The sequence below is a fragment of the Aptenodytes patagonicus genome, chromosome 19 (genome assembly GCF_965638725.1).
Source record: "Aptenodytes patagonicus chromosome 19, bAptPat1.pri.cur, whole genome shotgun sequence".
In the NCBI taxonomy this organism is placed as follows: Eukaryota; Metazoa; Chordata; class Aves; order Sphenisciformes; family Spheniscidae; genus Aptenodytes; species Aptenodytes patagonicus.
The window spans coordinates 1,853,475-1,869,381 of NC_134967.1; the positions used below are offsets into that span (position 1 = coordinate 1,853,475).

Sequence of the window (15,907 nt, forward strand, 5' to 3'; positions counted from 1 at the left end):
TCGGAGCGTTTGATTTTTTAGGATGCTGGCAGGGGCAGCGGGCAAAATTAAATGCAGCCCTCGCCCCAGGTACCTTTGTCTTCCTCAGAGCTCAAAGTGGTACATTGGTGTGGCTCCAAACGAGATAAACCTAATAAATGAGTTTTATTTTTGGGAAACCTAGCTGTTTTTAGAGGTTGGAGCCGACGTGGTCCCTCCTGCCCCTCAGGAGGTTTAAGAGTGGCTGAGGGCTTAGATGAAGAGAGAGACAAACTGGAGCGATGGAAGGACACACGGACACTTCGATGCCCGCAGGAGGGACGCTGCCGGGTTAATGGACAAGATCTGCTAAAACCAGGGTGGCTGCTTTCGTCAATAACCCCTAAATTAAGAAAAAAATGCCCCGAAACCGCCGCGCTTGTTTGAGCGTGGAACCCGTACGTGCTGCTGACGCCTTTCACGCGCTGCTGTGGCTTGGCGTGTGCTGTTGAGAAGTGCGCTGGCTACGTGGGGGGGGGGGGGGTGTGTGAGCGTGCAAGCGTGAGTGTGCAAGCGCCGCACACACACACGCGTGTGCCCCCCTACCCCCCCCCCCCAAGTCTCTTTGGCCAAGTCCTCCCGCCCGCCAGGGGGCGCGGGCGCGCTGCGCCCTCCGCCGCGTGCCCGCCCCGCCGCACGTGGCCGCCCGCCGCGCACGCGCTCTCCTCCCCCCTCCCGCCCCTTTCCCTGCGGTGCGCAGGCGCGCCGGGCGCACGCCGGTAGGCGGGGGCGGCGCAGGCGCGCGGGGGGCGGCGGGCGGCGGGCGCATGCGCGGGGCACGGGCTGGCGGCGGCGGCGGAGGGGAATTAAAATGGAAGATGAGGAGGTCGCCGAGAGCTGGGAGGAGGCGGCCGACAGCGGGGTGAGGGCGGCTGCTTGGGGCGGCGCGGGCGGGCCGGGGGCGGCGGCGGCGGCGGGGGGGGGGAGGCGGCGCGGGCGGCGCTTGAGGAGGCGGTGGGGCGCGGCCGGCGGGGCGGCGGGCCCGCAGCTCCTGCTAGGCCTCTTAAAGGGACCGCGGCCTCGCTCGGCGCGGGGGGCTGCAGCCCGGCCCCAGCCCCTCCTGTCCGTCCCCCGGTGCCGGGGCTGCCGCGGGGAGCCCGTCCCTGCCCGTCCTTCCGGCCCCGTTTCCTACTGGTCTCCAAACGCACCCCTCTCTCCCCCCGGCCTTGTGGGGCTGCGGGCGGGGCGGCAGCGGCTGGTCAGTGCGGGTCGTAGCCCAGCCCGGAACAAAGCTCCTGCTGCCGGGGAGCGTGCGGCAGGTGCTGGGGGGATGGCGGGTCGCTTGCTCCCTCTGCTGAGGGGCTCTGACAAAACGCGCCTCCCCGGCGTCACGTTAGCCCTCGCAGGGCCTCTGGGGGGAGGCGGGTGGGCTGCGTCTCGCGGGGTGTAGCGGGGGAGCTGGGGGCTCCCATCAAAAGCCCTTTCTCCCCATTGCTCGAGATCGACGTGCTTCTTCGTTAGGCCAAAACGTGGGGGCTCTTAGCACGGCCTAGCGCAGCTTCCAGGGTTGTAGCTGAAGTTCTCGCCTGCTTTTAACAGCCAGCTCAATAGCTGAAGTTTTCGTCACGTCTCTCAGGCTGAGAGACTCCAAAGCACTTCTGCGTGTTGCGCTTGCAAAATAAAATCATTATTTTAGCAGGAGCGTGGGCGGGTGATCTGCGGGGTATTCACAATGGCGCGATGAGAGAAGGGAAACCGTCTCTGCCAGGCGAGCTCCTGTTTTAATAAATTCATCGGGCTCGTTAATGATCAGAGGGCAGAAGGGCTTCGTAACAATGACTTGGTGAGAAGACCGAGTTTAATTCTGGTCAGGAGATTGGGTTACGGCTGGCCAGGAAGAGGGTAGCAAAATAGAGCCTGTAACTCAATGCCCTCGCCAAGCGGGGTGAGAGGTGCCAGCGGCAGGCTGGCAGCGCAAGCAAAGCGCTCGCCCTCTCCTCTTGCCAATGCCTTGAGACTGCAATCATAGGAAGCCTCGCGCCGGGCGGCAGAGTTAATTCCGGCGCTCGTTAAATCGTTCCATGAAGGGACATAGCTTGCGTCTCGGGAGCTGATGATAGCTGTGGCCTTGAGTAATGGTTTAAAATTGTAGGGCTGCTCAAATCCCAGCCATCGGTTGTCTTTCCTCTTTGTCCTTTCAGCTGGTACCTTTTAGGTGTTCTTTTAAAGCCCTTAGAAGGAAAAATCTCCATCACCTGTCCTTTCTCACATCCTTTTCCAGTCCAAGCTGCTGAAAATTTGTGTTTGTAAACTCAGTGGTGCTTGTGCCGCTGAGCAGAGATTTCTTGAGGAGCCGCCGCCACGCTTGCAGCTGCTTTTGCAGTTGTCGGGGCTTTGGATGTCTGCAAAAGCAGTTGGAGCAACAAGAAAAGCGAGCTGTCTGCAGCAGGGGCTCTTCTCACGTAAGAGAAGAGACAGGAGCTGCCTTCTGGCATCCGTCGTGGTTTAGAAAGGTCATTTTCAAACCCTGCCCGTCAGGAAGGAGACCCTCTGCTGCTGGTGGTGATGGCTGCAGGAAGCAAAAAGCTAAGCGGGATGGAGCAGAGGAGAGCCCGACCTCGTCTTGTCCGGTGTTTTTCGTGGTCCGGATGGATGCTGGTGCGGTCAGGGACTGCAGGCTCTCCGTGCTGCTACAGAAATCAAAGCTACCGGAGGTAGGCAGGTTGAGAAAAGAGGAAGAGAGGGCAGGAAGAGGCTCCGCTGTAGAGCAGGCAGCGTGACTGACTCACTGGTTAGCAGTTGAAAGAGATTTCGGGTGCACCTGCCGTTCTCTGCGCCTCAAACCCTGCTGCAGTCGTTGAGCAGGGGAACCTGGGAACTGCCCTAACGAGATGGGCCTTCCATTGAAGGTGCGAGAGGAGAAATCGCGCACAGGAAAAGTGTATGAGCTGGCCTGGTCCTGCCGTTGCAGGGTTTTTTGTTTGTTTGTTTTTTTTGTCTTAAGGAATTCCCTTTATTTTCTTCTTCCACCTATATCTTATTTGGCGTGGGTCTGAGGTGGCACGAGACGGATCCCAATGTAAAGGCATGAGAACGTGACAGTCGTGGTCAGTGCTCAAAAGGAACATGCAAAAAAACATACGAGACGCCAAGGAGCAGCTTTAAACACGTACTCTTCTCCTAATACCTTACGCACTTGAGAACCCGAGTTGTTACTTTTTTTTAGACCCTCCAGCACATCTCTGAGGAAGCAGTAGTGACGTAGCAGGAGATCCATGGTGGGCTTCTGAGATGTGTTGCCTGCTTCTCGGTGCGTAGTTTTTTAATATTCCACTCAGAGGGTGTTCGTTAGGACAGAAAGGGCATCAAAGTTTCAGTACTCGTCCTTTCTTGCGTGTGTAGGTTTTGGTGTTGGGCTGTGAACTTCTACTTGAGGCCTTAACGAAGGTGGTTCTCGGCAAGAGGCAGTTCTGGGCTGACCGGAGATGCTGTGGCTTCCTAGTTACAAAGTCACCTCATTTAGCTTTTGCAGAACTGCTGCACTAAAATCTTAATAGGTACAGAGAAAAACCCCCAAAACCTGACTCAGACCTTTTGGTTCGGTCGGTCAAGTAGCTGTAAAACAGATTCTCAAGAGGTTTTTTTGGGGTCTTTAACGTGGCTTCTGTTTGTCTTTTAGTTTCTGTGTCATCAGAATTACCCAGTGCTTGCCAGAAAAAGGAGCAGCTCCTTGGGTATGTGCCCCCCGCCTCGAGTGACCGTACGCCGAGCAGATGCCCTCTGCTCCGGCAGCTTCGCCTACCCCAGGAGTCCTGCAGGCACAGCGGTGTTAATGCTGGTGCAGCAGAACTCCGTGGGGCCTCTAGATCTGTGTTATCTAATTGCTATCTAATTAAATCTTCGAAATGGCTGTGAAATGGGGAGGGTTTTGCTTGTCTGTGAGTTACGGATGGAAAACCGGCTTGCGAATAACGAGTGATTGTCTTAAGTTATGAGTAAGGATCGAAGCGCCAGGCTTCAAAGACCCAGTCTGGGTTAGTAAACACTAATATGACTTAATGCATGGCTCGTTTTTCTTTTGTGTGGCCTAGCTGGCTTTAGGGAAGAGGGAAATCACAAATGAGAGGTCTATTTGTGACACCAGAGTCTATTTACCTGGTTAAACTAATAATTAAACGTCAGGTGGGAGGCTGGGCTCCAAAACTGGAGTGGAAGCCCCGTGTCCAGGGTCACCGGTAATTTGCAGCCCTGAATTGGCACTCTTCAGCTGGATTGATTGCTTATTCCTTCGCTAAATAGGATTTGGGTGTCGTCTTAATTAGTAACTGAAGTCAGAATCCATGGAGATAAAAATACTAGTCTGGCAATCCACAATAGTTTAAGAAAAATGATCTCCTTGTGTGTCTTTTTTTTTCCACTTCAGTTTGCTGATGGACAGTTCGCAGGGCAGTTAGCTCCCAGCTGCTGCCTACAACCTCCTCACCACTGGTGCTTAAAACTTACCCTGCCACAGTCCAGAGTCTAGGTCCCTTGGTTAGACTGCGCCTTGCTTCACCGATCGCCGCTGGAAAGAGAAACCCCCCCCCCCGATCATCTGATAACCGACCGCTTTGGGGAGGATGTGAGCAGCTGAACGTGGGTGACTGAACTTTGTCCCTCGTGTGTGGGGACGGGGATTGTCACCTGCTTGCGGCGCTTCGTGAGGACCGTTCACCTGAGGTTTGCAAAAAAAACCCCCCTCGTTTCTGTCGCCTCTAAATTGGTCTGTGTGCGGGTGGCAGAGAGGGCTGCCCACCTTGGATTTCACCCTCCAGCAAAGGCAGCGGATTCACTGGTTATAAAGGGCTGAATTGAGAATCGAGGTTTTTGTCTAGTAACGCTTTGAGTTGCTAAATATGATCAAAGTACAGAGAAGTCAAAAGGGAAATATTTCGGAGCGTAACGCTGTGACCTCCGGTCTGCTAACTACTTGTGCGATCAGAGGACGAGTTAGCGGGGTTTTGGCACGCAGGAGCTGTACCCTGGAGGAAACCTGTGAGGATAACCGCTGATTTTTGATGTCAGGGCTGTGAGGATGGGTTTTGACGTCACAGACCAAAATGATTTTTGTAAAACTTTGACTGAATATTTGCTTTAGGTGTTTGTAATTGGTCAAAAAAATTTTGAAACTGGGAAATGAAAGTTTCTGTTCCTGCTGCTCAGCGTTGCTTAGGCAGAGGTAGTTTATTTGATGAGGAAGGACGAGAGGAAACGGCCTGAAGTTGCACCAGGGGAGGTTTAGATTGGACATGAGGAAAAATTTATTTACGGAAAGAGTGGTTAAACATTGGAACAGGCTGCCCAGGGAAGTGGTGGAGTCCCCATCCCTGGAAGTATTTAAAAGACGTGTAGATGAGGCGCTTAGGGACATGGTTTAGTGGGCATGGTGGTGGTGGGTTGACGGTTGGACTCGATGATCTTAGAGGTCTTTTCCAACCTCAATGATTCTGTGATTCTATGAAAAGTGATATTTGCAGGTTGGGAACGAACAGGCACCTTAATACCGTGAAGCAAATATTGATTTTGGGATATTGCAGCAGGTTCTGCGTGGCCTTGCCCGGGTCACTCGGGAGCGGTCTCTGTTTCGTACCAGCTCTCGCAGACCTTGATGAGCATCTGGATGCGCTCATTGACCCCGTGCAGGGACGTGGGTGCAGAAGGCAAGGGTGATCCTCTGGATTAAGGGATGTACCGATGCCTTTGCGAAATAACATGGAAATTAAAGGGCTTTTGCTAGTTTTTAGTCTCTATTTTTTTCTAGATTGATAAGGGGCGTAAATATATTCCCCATCTGGATCTCCAAGGAGTGTCTGTGCGACCTGCCTGCCGCAGGAGGTGCGAAGGGTGGGGAGGGAGAAGGAGCTGCAGCCCTCCCAAATGCTTTCCCCCCTCTCCAGAACATGTCCGTGCTGGGAATGCCGTGTGGCACCTGTGAGAAGAGGGGACCCTTGCCAGGCATGTTCCCAAAAATACTCTCGTGTCTTGTTTCTCAATATCCTAGCTGCCGAGAAGCGTTATCCAGCTATGGAAGATGTAAACGCCAGCGCACCTTAAAAGCATTTGCAGCTTTCTTGGGTACGGTCCACTGCCAGGATTTAACGTAAGTGGAGTAATTTTGAGAATTAATTAATGGAGCAGTCTGATTCCCAATAGCCTCAGGAATTGGAATGTTCCAGTAATTAATAGAAGATTAATTTACCTTCAGAGGAAAGAAATAGGTAGCTAATGAGGAGTCGGATTGGGGATAGTTTAGGATTATCTTCCTCTGCTCTTTCTTGGCGGTGTTTTCAGTGAAGTGGTGAGTCAGATATCTGCAGCTGTAAGTTGTTGGCTACGCATTAACAGCTTTGGTAACCTCAGATGTTAAAACCTATTTTTGTTTCTAAAGAAGAGAATGTTAACCAGGCCTTGAAGTTTATCTCCTGTCCTTTAGAAAATGCCAGAGTATCTGATGGTGCTTTCAGTAAGCAGATGAGGCTTTGTTTTTAGCGTTGGTGTGGGAGGATGCAACTCTAGGCTAAAATCCCTCTTTCTGGGTTTGATCTTACATGTTATTTGAGTGAGCAGGGGCAGAAGGTTGTGTTTGGGAGTAATCTCCAGTAAATACACCGAAGAATGTGGTTAATGGTTTTCTAGAGCTGCATATTTGAAATGTTATCAAATATCTAGGAGAGCACAGCTTCCTTTACCGGTGACTATCCTGTGCTCTGGCAGGAGGGCTGGTAGGTATCTCCTCTCGATTTCTGCAAAGTAACCTAATTTTGGAGGTAGAGGGGGAAATATCCTCTTAGTGTAAGGGATTTGTAGGAAGCCCAAGTCTCTGCCTGCCTTCAAACACGCAGTCGTGGTTACTCGCTAAACTTGAAATAAAAAATAGCCAGCAGTTATCTTGTTGTTCCTTTCCCCCGTATCAGCAGAGCTTGGAGCTGCTGTTATTTAGTCTGTGTAGAGAGTCTTTGCTGGCAGCGATGTGCAGGATAATTCTTTATACGTGTCCGACGCACTGCAGTTATTCCAACAAAGTTCTTTAGGCAACAGCTAGGGCTGACTCGGGCCTCTCTCTGCTTGTGCTTTGCAATACGCCGGAGAACCGGCTTTGCTTGGGATGGCGCCTCGACCCTGTGTGAAACCGCCATCCGTAGGAGCCGTCCTCCATAGGGGCATCCCTTCCTGAAGGGCACGTTTCTGGGGTGTCCGGGGGGGGGGAGCATCTATCTCCAAGTCGCCAATAACATCGCAAAACTATCCGCTATATTGGTGGGGTTCTTATTTAGGATGACAGACCGTAGGAGTGTCGGATCTAAGCAGCAGGTTTGTGTCTTAGCGTCTGTGCCTAACTGCTTTCCAAGAGGTGTTTTATTGATCCTTCTCTGCATCGCTATTTTTCTCGGGGTTAAAGGGTAGGAAGGATGGCTGTGATGGGGCTGGAGTTCAGTTTCCATTACGTCCTCATCTACCAACGCGGCCTAAATGTCAAAGAACAGTGTCCTTCATGCTGTTTGTTTGGGTCCTTTTTAGTATCTAGACATAATAGCACTAAAAATAGTTTGTTGAGATTCTTTACTAATCTTTGGGGAGGGTGTTTTGAATGGGGGTGTAAATGAGGCTTAGTTTTTTGGCTGTGTAAATAAGTTTGTTTGGGAAATGAAAGCTAGGAGAGCCTCTTAAGGAGATTAATAACTGGTTTTTGTACAGTGCGACCTGCCCAGCTACTGGGTACGTGCAGCGTGATGTCCTCGAATGCCAAGTCTAATTGCCTCTCCTCTGAGCTCGTGCCTTTGGGTTGTTGTAGCTCTTCTGGCACTTGTCCTGTAAGTCAGGTCCTAATTTTATCTCGTTACCCACACAGCTTGGTGACAACGTGACATAGCAGTGGAAAGGGAATGACATCAGCAGACGAACAGATCTGTGGAGAGCAGCGGCAGGGATTTTTTTTTTTTTTTAATTAAGAATAAGCCATGTCAAGGCGCTTCTGCTTCTCAAGCTTGTAAATTCGTGCAGCGTGATCCCCGTCACGAACCGCTAGCTGTGCGAGGCTACTCATGTCTTGGGTTGTTTTCGCAGGGTGGTTAAGGGCTGCCCATTTGAATTGGCAATGCTCTCCACGTTTCGAACGCCTCCATACCTACAATTCCAAACGTAGTAGTATTAAACACCGAGAGTTTGCAGCGCTGTGGCTTTTGCTGAGAAAAGACGGGGTCAATCCCTGCATTTAAAAGAAAACACAACGACATCAAGAGGTGTGTGTGAGGTGGGGAGCTGCTTTTTTACGCTAGCCATCCACTTTGAACACAGAGGAAGGCTTTTTCTACCCAAGAGTTCAGTGGATATCTGGAGGCAGCCGGAATCCCCTCAGCAGCGCTGGGAATTATGAGGATCGTGTAAGACTGACAGTTGTTTGGATGGTGTGAGAGCGATACGTGTGTATTTGGTGGGAATGATTGTTTTATATTATTCTGCCAGGATTTCTACGTGTGGAGGAAGCCTCTTGTTTTGGAGAGCACATCGTGGTTCTAACAGCCGTTGATGTTATAACTTAGAGGATATTTTAGCTGCCCATCACTTTGCTCCTTGGTGAGGAGCTCCCCAGCTGCGGAGCAACTGTTGAGCCTGCGTGCGGTGGCTTATGAACCAGGACCGTGCCGCGTTCGCTTAGTGGCTCCTGGCAATTGCGGAGGGATGAGGGGCAAAAGTATCGAGTATTTTGCAAGAAGTGGTCTGCACAGGAGGAGGAAGGGGTGAAACTGAGGCTGTAAAGGGCTCGTTTGGGGAGGGGTGTCACGGTGGCAGAGTTTGAAGGATTCCTTCGAGTAAGTTTGCATGCGTTGAGCAAATTAAAGAGCTGGGTGGTTTTTGGTTTGTTTTTTTTTTCTGGTAGGGGAAGCTGCAGGTTCTGGCGTCAGAGAATGCAGTCGGAGGAAGTCTGGTGTGCGTGAGGGTGTGAAGAGCTATCCGGCAGTGCTCAGAGTCAGTGTGACAGTGGCATCAATCGGTGTTTTTCAGATGCTGAGGTCAAACCGGCGCTTTGCAATTACAGGATCTCGTAGTCCGATGTATGGGCCGCGACTTTAGCCTCAGGACTGACCTGCAAAGCCACCAGGAATGTAGAAATGTGGCTTTTGTCAAAGCGATCTCTCCTCTGCCACGAAGGAGAGAGGGGAGAGCAGAATGGAGCCTTCCTCGTGTCTACTGTGTGGCTCGTCACGCTTTTGTGCCCCGCGGTCCTCGCTGTGTGCTGTCGAGCTTGTCTGTCCTAGTTGAGTGGTTCAGCGCTGTGGTTCTGAGTCGCAGCTGGCTTCGTAGTTGCTGCGTGGTGCCGAAAACTAAGTGAAATGGGTTGAGATGCTCTTGAGCGTGCTTTCCCCCCCGTCTCCGCCCCATCTTCCTGTCGTCCCTCTCCCCCACGCGCTGAAGTATTTAATAAGGGATATTTAAGGAAGCTTCCTTCCAGTCCCCCGCTTCCAGGAGGCCCTGGGGAGGCGCGGTTAACTATTTGAGTTTGAAAAAGTGTTTTAAAGACTGTTCTACAGCCGGATAGAACCTCTTCTGGCGTGGTGCGGGCAGATGAGCTAACCCCTTCCCCTTAATTGGACTTTCATTGTTTGCCGCCAGCCGCTCTACAGCGTCTTCATCCTTGCCGGGATATCCGTTTCCCTGCTGCCTGTTCCCGGAGAGCCGTTCTTCCGTCTTTGCAGGCAGCTGATGTACATTTTCTCCGTCCTCCTGAGCAGCATTGGGATGGGATTTTCCTCCCAGTCCTCTTGAAGGAAAGTGCAGGTGTGTTTTGCCCTCAACGGGAGGCTCTAGCTGTGACCTGGCCTTCAGCTCAATGCCGCGTCAAGCCCCTGGCTGGTTTTGTCCTTACAAATCACCCGTCACCTCCCAGTACAGAGTTTGGTAGAAAATTCAACCTCCCCACCCCCCGTTTATCTTCCCAAAATGGTTTATAACTATTCCCTTCTAGATGGAGGCTACTGTGGGCTGTTGGCCTGTGTAGCTGCGTGAACAAGAGCAAACAGCGTGGTTTGGCATCTTGTAGCGACTTGCGTTCATTCCTTGCTTACTGGGGCATCGGGGAATTGCCGTGCAAACCAGTTTCTTTACCGGGTTGCGCCTGCTGTGATTTTTGACAGCGAGCTTTCAGCGTAGTTAAGCGAACCGGCCTGAAAAGTAGAGCAGCTGCGTCCTGCCGTAAGCTTGGAACTTCCTTCAGTATTGCCAGTTATCGGCTGGTGAAACTAGGACGCTCTCAGGTAGTTTTGGGTTGGTTTTTTTTTTCCTCTTCATTGATGATTAAATAAAACACATCGCTGTTTCGGCGGCTCTTTTAATAGCAGTCGTGAGAATCTGAAGATATCGGCGAGGTTGGGGAAGGTTACCTGAAGAGAGACCGGGGCTGAAAGCTGGCTTTAGTTTTCTATTTAGCAAGGTGTCTCTGCATAATTGCTCCCACTGCAAAACATAAACACCTTTGCTCAGGTAGATGCAAGCCTTGGACAGAAGTTGCCGTGCTTAAAGCCACACTCTGTTGGCATTCAGGGGTGATTAACGCGTCTTTCTGCCGATTGATGACTCGGCAGCTATGTTGCACAGGGAAGGAGAAGCGCAATCAGGCTCTGCTCTGCTCCGGCGAGTCCTTGGGTACGTGTTGGGCAGGGCAGGGGCTTTTTTGTGAAGGAGGGTTATTGCAGTAAGCAGCAGGAATGCGGACCTGCTGGCTAGTCCTCCGAATGGCTGCAGGCTCCGGGGCTGACCTGCCCCGCTGAAATCAAGCGTGTGGACTGATGTGAATCGCCCCGGCCAGCTGCTGCTGCTTCTCTGCCCGAGAGGTTTGGCACCGGTTCCTGCTCGGATCTGGGAATACCTTGCTGCGTGTTCCCGTGGCTCTTTACTCTTCACAGAGCTTTCTTGCCAGCCGAAGTCCTTAAAATGAGAGATGAGCTCCTCGCAGCCCTTTCACTGCGATACACAAAATCCGCCGCCTGCTGTAGGTGTATTAATGGCTGCGGTAGAATATACACGGTGGCTTTGCTTTTCTCTGCCTCTTGATTTGCGAGTCATCCTCAGGTGGAGGCACACGCTCTCGCTGCCCCCTTTATAGTATCGCTGTACGGAAGAGTGAGATTGAATGTGTGCGCAGACAGGCTCAAACTCCAATCTCCAAGACGAGCCTTCAGGTTTTTATTTTTATCTCCTTCTTTTGTAGGAAATAGACAGACGGTTGGAAAAGAAGCTGAAGATCACACAGAAGGAAAGGTAACGATGCTGTGTGGTTTGGTTAAAAAACCCCCTTGTTTTCCTGAGGTGCCGTTGGACATCTGAAGGCCTGGGGAGCGGGAACAGTGGGGAAACAGCTTCAAACTGAGCAGGGCGCGCTGGGTTTGAGTTCAGAAATAGGGAATCTCTGTAATCGTGCCACTAGATGGCCCTTTCGATCCATAGGAGGGTAGCGGAAAGCTTCTTGAGAGTGATTTTATTTCAGAGCCGGGTCTTCCAGACTGGATGTAGCTACGGCTATGGGGAAGCCATTTAAGAAAAAGACACTCAAAGGAAGAAATGGGTGAGTCAGGTAATCCCAACTCATGGCCCTAAATTGGCTTGCGGTGTCTTGCATCAGTAAGACTTTCTTTTCCTGCTTACTTTGGGTTGGGGCGGGGGTGTGTGTGTTACTGTCTTCTAGCAGAAATATTTCTAATCACTTCTGACAAGTCTTTCGTTGTTGGTTTTTCCCCTTTTGATTCTTAGTAGGCCACTTAAAGAATCATGGTATTACTTCTCTGGGACTTCCGCACAGAGAAGGGACCATAAAAAAAATGCAGACGGTGAGACGGGGGCCAAGGCTGGCTCTGAGAAGGGCAATGGCAGGGTTGAAGCGGAAGGCTGGGTATCCTGGCGAGAGGAGCCCTAAAAGTCCTCGCAGGGAATGGAATCAAGGTGCTTATACCGGTATCTTCGAATAGAAGTGCTAAAACTTTTGCCCGGTGTCTGCTTCCCTTTCCTTCGGTCGAGTTTAAAGATGTCGAACGCAGCAGGGACTGGTTTTCTGTCCCTTCCTGAGCTAATCTGCAAACCTGCCTGCTGTTCTAGTTTAGGGTTACAAATATAACGAGGTCTTTAATTATTACAGGCTGCCTCTTAATCACGGGAATGACATCTGACTGGGAGGAATTCGCACGCAGAGCGAAAAACATGCTCGCCGTAGAAAACAAGTACCAACCAAATGTTTTTCTTTTGAACAGTAGAAAATCAAAATCTCCTCCTAAAGTGCCGATCGTGATTCAGGACGACAGCCTTCCTGCAGGTCCTCCCCCGCAGATCCGCATCTTGAAGAGGCCGACGACCAACGGTGTGCTTAGCAATCCCAACTCCGCCAGCAGACCGGCCTTCCCCGTGAAATCCTTGGCGCAAAGGGAGGCGGAGTACGCGGAAGCCAGGAAACGAATATTGGGCAGCGCGAGCCCCGAAGAAGAGCAGGAGAAACCCATTCTAGATAGGTGAGGAAACGCGTCTTATTTTTTAGGTGAGGAAACGTGTCTTATTTTTTTAGGTGAGGAAACGCGTCTTATTTTTTAGGTGGGAGCGGCCTTTCGTGCTGCGGCATCTCTGTGCGTGCTCCTCGCAAACACCTTCCTGTCAGAAGGAGGGGGACGAGCTCCTTGAAGAGCAAAGCGAGGCCGGCAAGGAGAAAGGAGGGCTTTGTTAGCAAGCAGGGCATCGTAAAGCTCAGATACGTGGGAGTTAAGGGAAGTGCAAGTGCCTGATAAGGCCGTAAAGGTTATCCTAGACCCTTGGAAGAGCGTGCTGTGGATGTAGAAAGGAGTGCGGGCAACCAGAGTTATCCTGGCAGGGCGTATCCTCATCTTCGCTGAGGTTTTTGACTTCAGGGGAGCCGCCACGCGCAGACGGGAGAGTCGAGCTTAAAAACGGATGCGGATTATTTGAGGGCACCGTGCTCTCTCTGCAGTTGCAACGGGGGTCTTAGCTACTTGAGAATAAGACTCCCGAACCTTTGGAAAGAAAGTTCGATTTTGGTGGCGTTCCCCATCCCGGGAAGCAACGCGTGACGATTGTCCCGTGGCAGCGGCGGGTGCGGGAGTCTTAGAATCATAGAATCATTGAGGTTGGAAAAGACCTCTAAGATCATCGAGTCCAACCGTCGACCCAACACCCCCATGCCCACTAAACCATGTCCCTCAGTGCCTCATCTACTCGTCTTTTAAATACCTCCAGGGATGGGGACTCCACCACTCCCCTGGGCAGCCTGTTCCAATGTTTAACCACTCTTTCAGTAAAGAAATTTTTCCTCACGTCCAATCTAAACCTCCCCTGGCGCAACTTGAGGCCGTTTCCTCTCGTCTTTGTTGGAGGCGTCCCGCGTTCCTGCAGCCGTGTCGCCTCCGCCTCTGATCTCCCTCTCTCCTTGCAGGCCGCCGAGGATCTCCCAGCCGGAAGACACCAGGCAGCCCAGTAATGTGATTAGGCAACCCCTGGGTCCCGATGGCTCACAAGGCTTCAAACAACGCAGATAAACGCGGGCGAGAGATGCTGCTGCGGAAGGCAGGGTCCGCCGCCACGGGTCGCACTGCCGTGGCGGACAAACGGACTTGAGCAAAGGGAACTACCTGGTTTATTTGCACTGTGATCCCCTTTGCTCTGCCCACTGTGACCTTCAACCCCACGCACTGTGACCTCCCCTCTCCACCCACTGTGACCGGCAAACCGAGAAGGGCTTGTCCCCGAGTCGCTGTAAAAGAAAAGGGGACGAGGGGAGGGGGTTATAAAGGACTCGGACGGGTGCAGGGAGTCGTGTGCGCGCCACTTGGGTTGAAGCTAGCGCCAGCAATAATGTTTGTTGTACTCATAGCCTGGGATTTAAGGAAAAAAAAGAGAAAAAAAAAAAAAAGGGAAGCCTCCCCAGCCGCGCATGTTGTCCTCATCACTTTACGAGCAAGTTCCGTTTCAAAGGATCTCATTTTATTTTATTTTTATTTTTTTTTTCCCTTGTTTGTTTTCTGCGTATCAGATCGACGGAGTGCACGGGAAGGGTTTTAACTGTTTCTTTTGATTGAGAGAGGTAGTTAAGTGTTGGAAAAGGAGTTTCAATGAATTTCTGCGACTTTAATGGCTCGGGTTTGGCAAGTCCTTGCTTCTCGTTCTCTATTTCTACCGCTGCCAAGCGCGTGGAAGCGGACTCCCGGATACCTGGCCTTTCCGATCGCCTTGGGAGCCGGCGGAGTCCGATGGCCTAGTTTACGTCTTGCACCTGTTAAAGCTTGGCTTAATATTTTTTTGCTGGCTTTGAGGAAAAGCTTAAAATACATGTGTTTTTTCTTTTTTTTTTTTTTCCCTTTCTTTTTTCTTTTTGTATTTGGGGAGAAGGGAATGCAGACGGATCCCCTGAAAATGCCTGCTGCCCGGCCGCTGTTTGCGGCAGAGCGAGCCAGGCGGCGAAGAATTAGGGCTCCGTCGCGAGGAGGAGAACAGCCGGCACCGCTCCCGTCCGTGAAATAAATATGTGGGGAGGAGCCCCGCTCCGTACGGCCCGCGCTCGTCAAGCGGCTGGCGTTAACGACGGGGAGCAGGACGTCCCGAGGGTCCGAACCCCAGTGGCTTAACGACGGAGCGGAGGCTCTGATCAATCCCTCGGTCACGGTACGAGCTGCGTTCGCCTCTGGAAATTGCAGACGTCGGGAACAAAAACCGCCTTGGATAAAGTCTGGATGATCCCCCCCTCTTCCTGGCGGCAGCTGGCTTCCCGCGAGGCTTCAGGGAAGGGATTTTTCTTCCTCCGGCTCCCGGGAAGAGGACGGGGAGGCTGGTGGTCCGCAAGAACGCGGATGCGCCACCCCCCCCCCACCCCCAGACGAAGCTGACCTACCTTAATATCACTTAATATCGAGGGATTAGATGAACACTAAACGCTCTTCTTGGAGGGGACGGTACCTAGACAACCATTCCCGGTTATCGGCGGATTATTCTGTACGGGTGCAGCCTTCCCTGCCGCTTTGTGCTCAGTAGGTTCAAGGGTAAACGAGCGAATCTTAAACTAAGCCTTCTACCCGAAGGGAAGCGACCCTACGAAAAAAGACGTGTATGGAAATACGGCTGGAAAAAAAAACAAACAAACCAAACAACTTACCGGTAAAATAAAACTACCTGTGTATGAAAAGAATCCGCTAGAGCGTTAATTGGCTGATTAAAGCACCGAGGACGGTGGCGAGGTGGGGGCGGGCGGGCAGATGTCCCCCCCCCGGGGCATCCCCAACCACCAGCGCGCGCTTGTTTTTTGGGGGGGGTGTGTGTGTGTCATATTTATCCCCCCCCCCCCCCCCCCCCCCCCCCACAGGCTGGTGGTCAGGATGAGTCCCCGGGGGGGGGTGGGGGGGGAGGTCAGTAATAACCGTGGTCGCCACGCCTTTCCTTACTCATTAAAAATAGCTTTTAATGGCCCCCCAAACCCCCCCCCCCCCCCCCAAAATCCCCCCGGTTCCCGGTGTAGCTGGCCAGCGTTTAAAAAGTTGCCTCCGGCACCGAAATCTCCGTCTCTGGCACCGAAATCTCCCGGCTCCTCCGTTCCCCGCCGACCAGGATACGTCCCGCCCGCGGGCAGGGCTCGGCGGCGTTCCTGCGGGAAGCCCCTTCGTCCCGGGAAGGCGGAGGATAAACACGGTACCGCGTGTTTTCACCCCAAAACGTGCGCCGAAGAGAAAACGTTTTATAAATTGTATTTTAAATAAATGTCTTTAAACTTTTAACGACTTTTTTTTTTTCTTCCCCCCCCTTCCCCCCTCTCTCTTTTATCCCCGTCTCTCGCAGGGGCTGCTGCAAGAGGGACGTTTCGGTGGCAGCTTAAGCTCCCAGCGCGAGTAGATGCTTAAAAATTCGTCAGGAAGGTAAAACCTGGGAGCGT

General features: G+C 52.1%; 1 protein-coding gene across 4 annotated transcripts; it reads left to right on the plus strand.

The window, feature by feature from the left end:
• The first annotated feature begins 804 nt into the window (after window positions 1-804).
• SZRD1 (SUZ RNA binding domain containing 1) lies at window positions 805-15,169 on the plus strand. 4 transcript variants are annotated; one of them, XM_076356370.1, is made up of 6 exons: window positions 807-880; window positions 3,638-3,692; window positions 11,204-11,253; window positions 11,480-11,557; window positions 12,237-12,491; window positions 13,424-15,169. In XM_076356370.1, the coding sequence occupies exons 1-6, from the start codon at window positions 837-839 to the stop codon at window positions 13,524-13,526; spliced, it is 585 nt and encodes a 194-aa protein (XP_076212485.1). In that variant the 5' UTR covers window positions 807-836; the 3' UTR covers window positions 13,527-15,169. The 4 variants fall into 4 exon arrangements, with proteins under 4 accessions (XP_076212486.1, XP_076212485.1, XP_076212487.1 ...); XM_076356371.1 differs by lacking the exon at window positions 3,638-3,692 and having other exon boundaries at window positions 805-880; XM_076356372.1 differs by lacking the exon at window positions 11,480-11,557.
• Window positions 15,170-15,907: the final 738 nt, after the last annotated feature.

What these genes read in the sequence shown, in the direction of transcription:
- SZRD1 (XM_076356370.1), top strand. Translation starts at nt 837, where the DNA reads ATGAGGAGGTCGCCGAGAGCTGGGAGGAGGCGGCCGACAGCGGG. An exon ending in AAAAAGGAGCAGCTCCTTGG is followed by an intron (nt 3,693 to 11,203) that starts GTATGTGCCCCC and finishes CTTCTTTTGTAG; the next exon opens with GAAATAGACAGACGGTTGGA. An exon ending in ACACTCAAAGGAAGAAATGG is followed by an intron (nt 11,558 to 12,236) that starts GTGAGTCAGGTA and finishes TCTTTTGAACAG; the next exon opens with TAGAAAATCAAAATCTCCTC.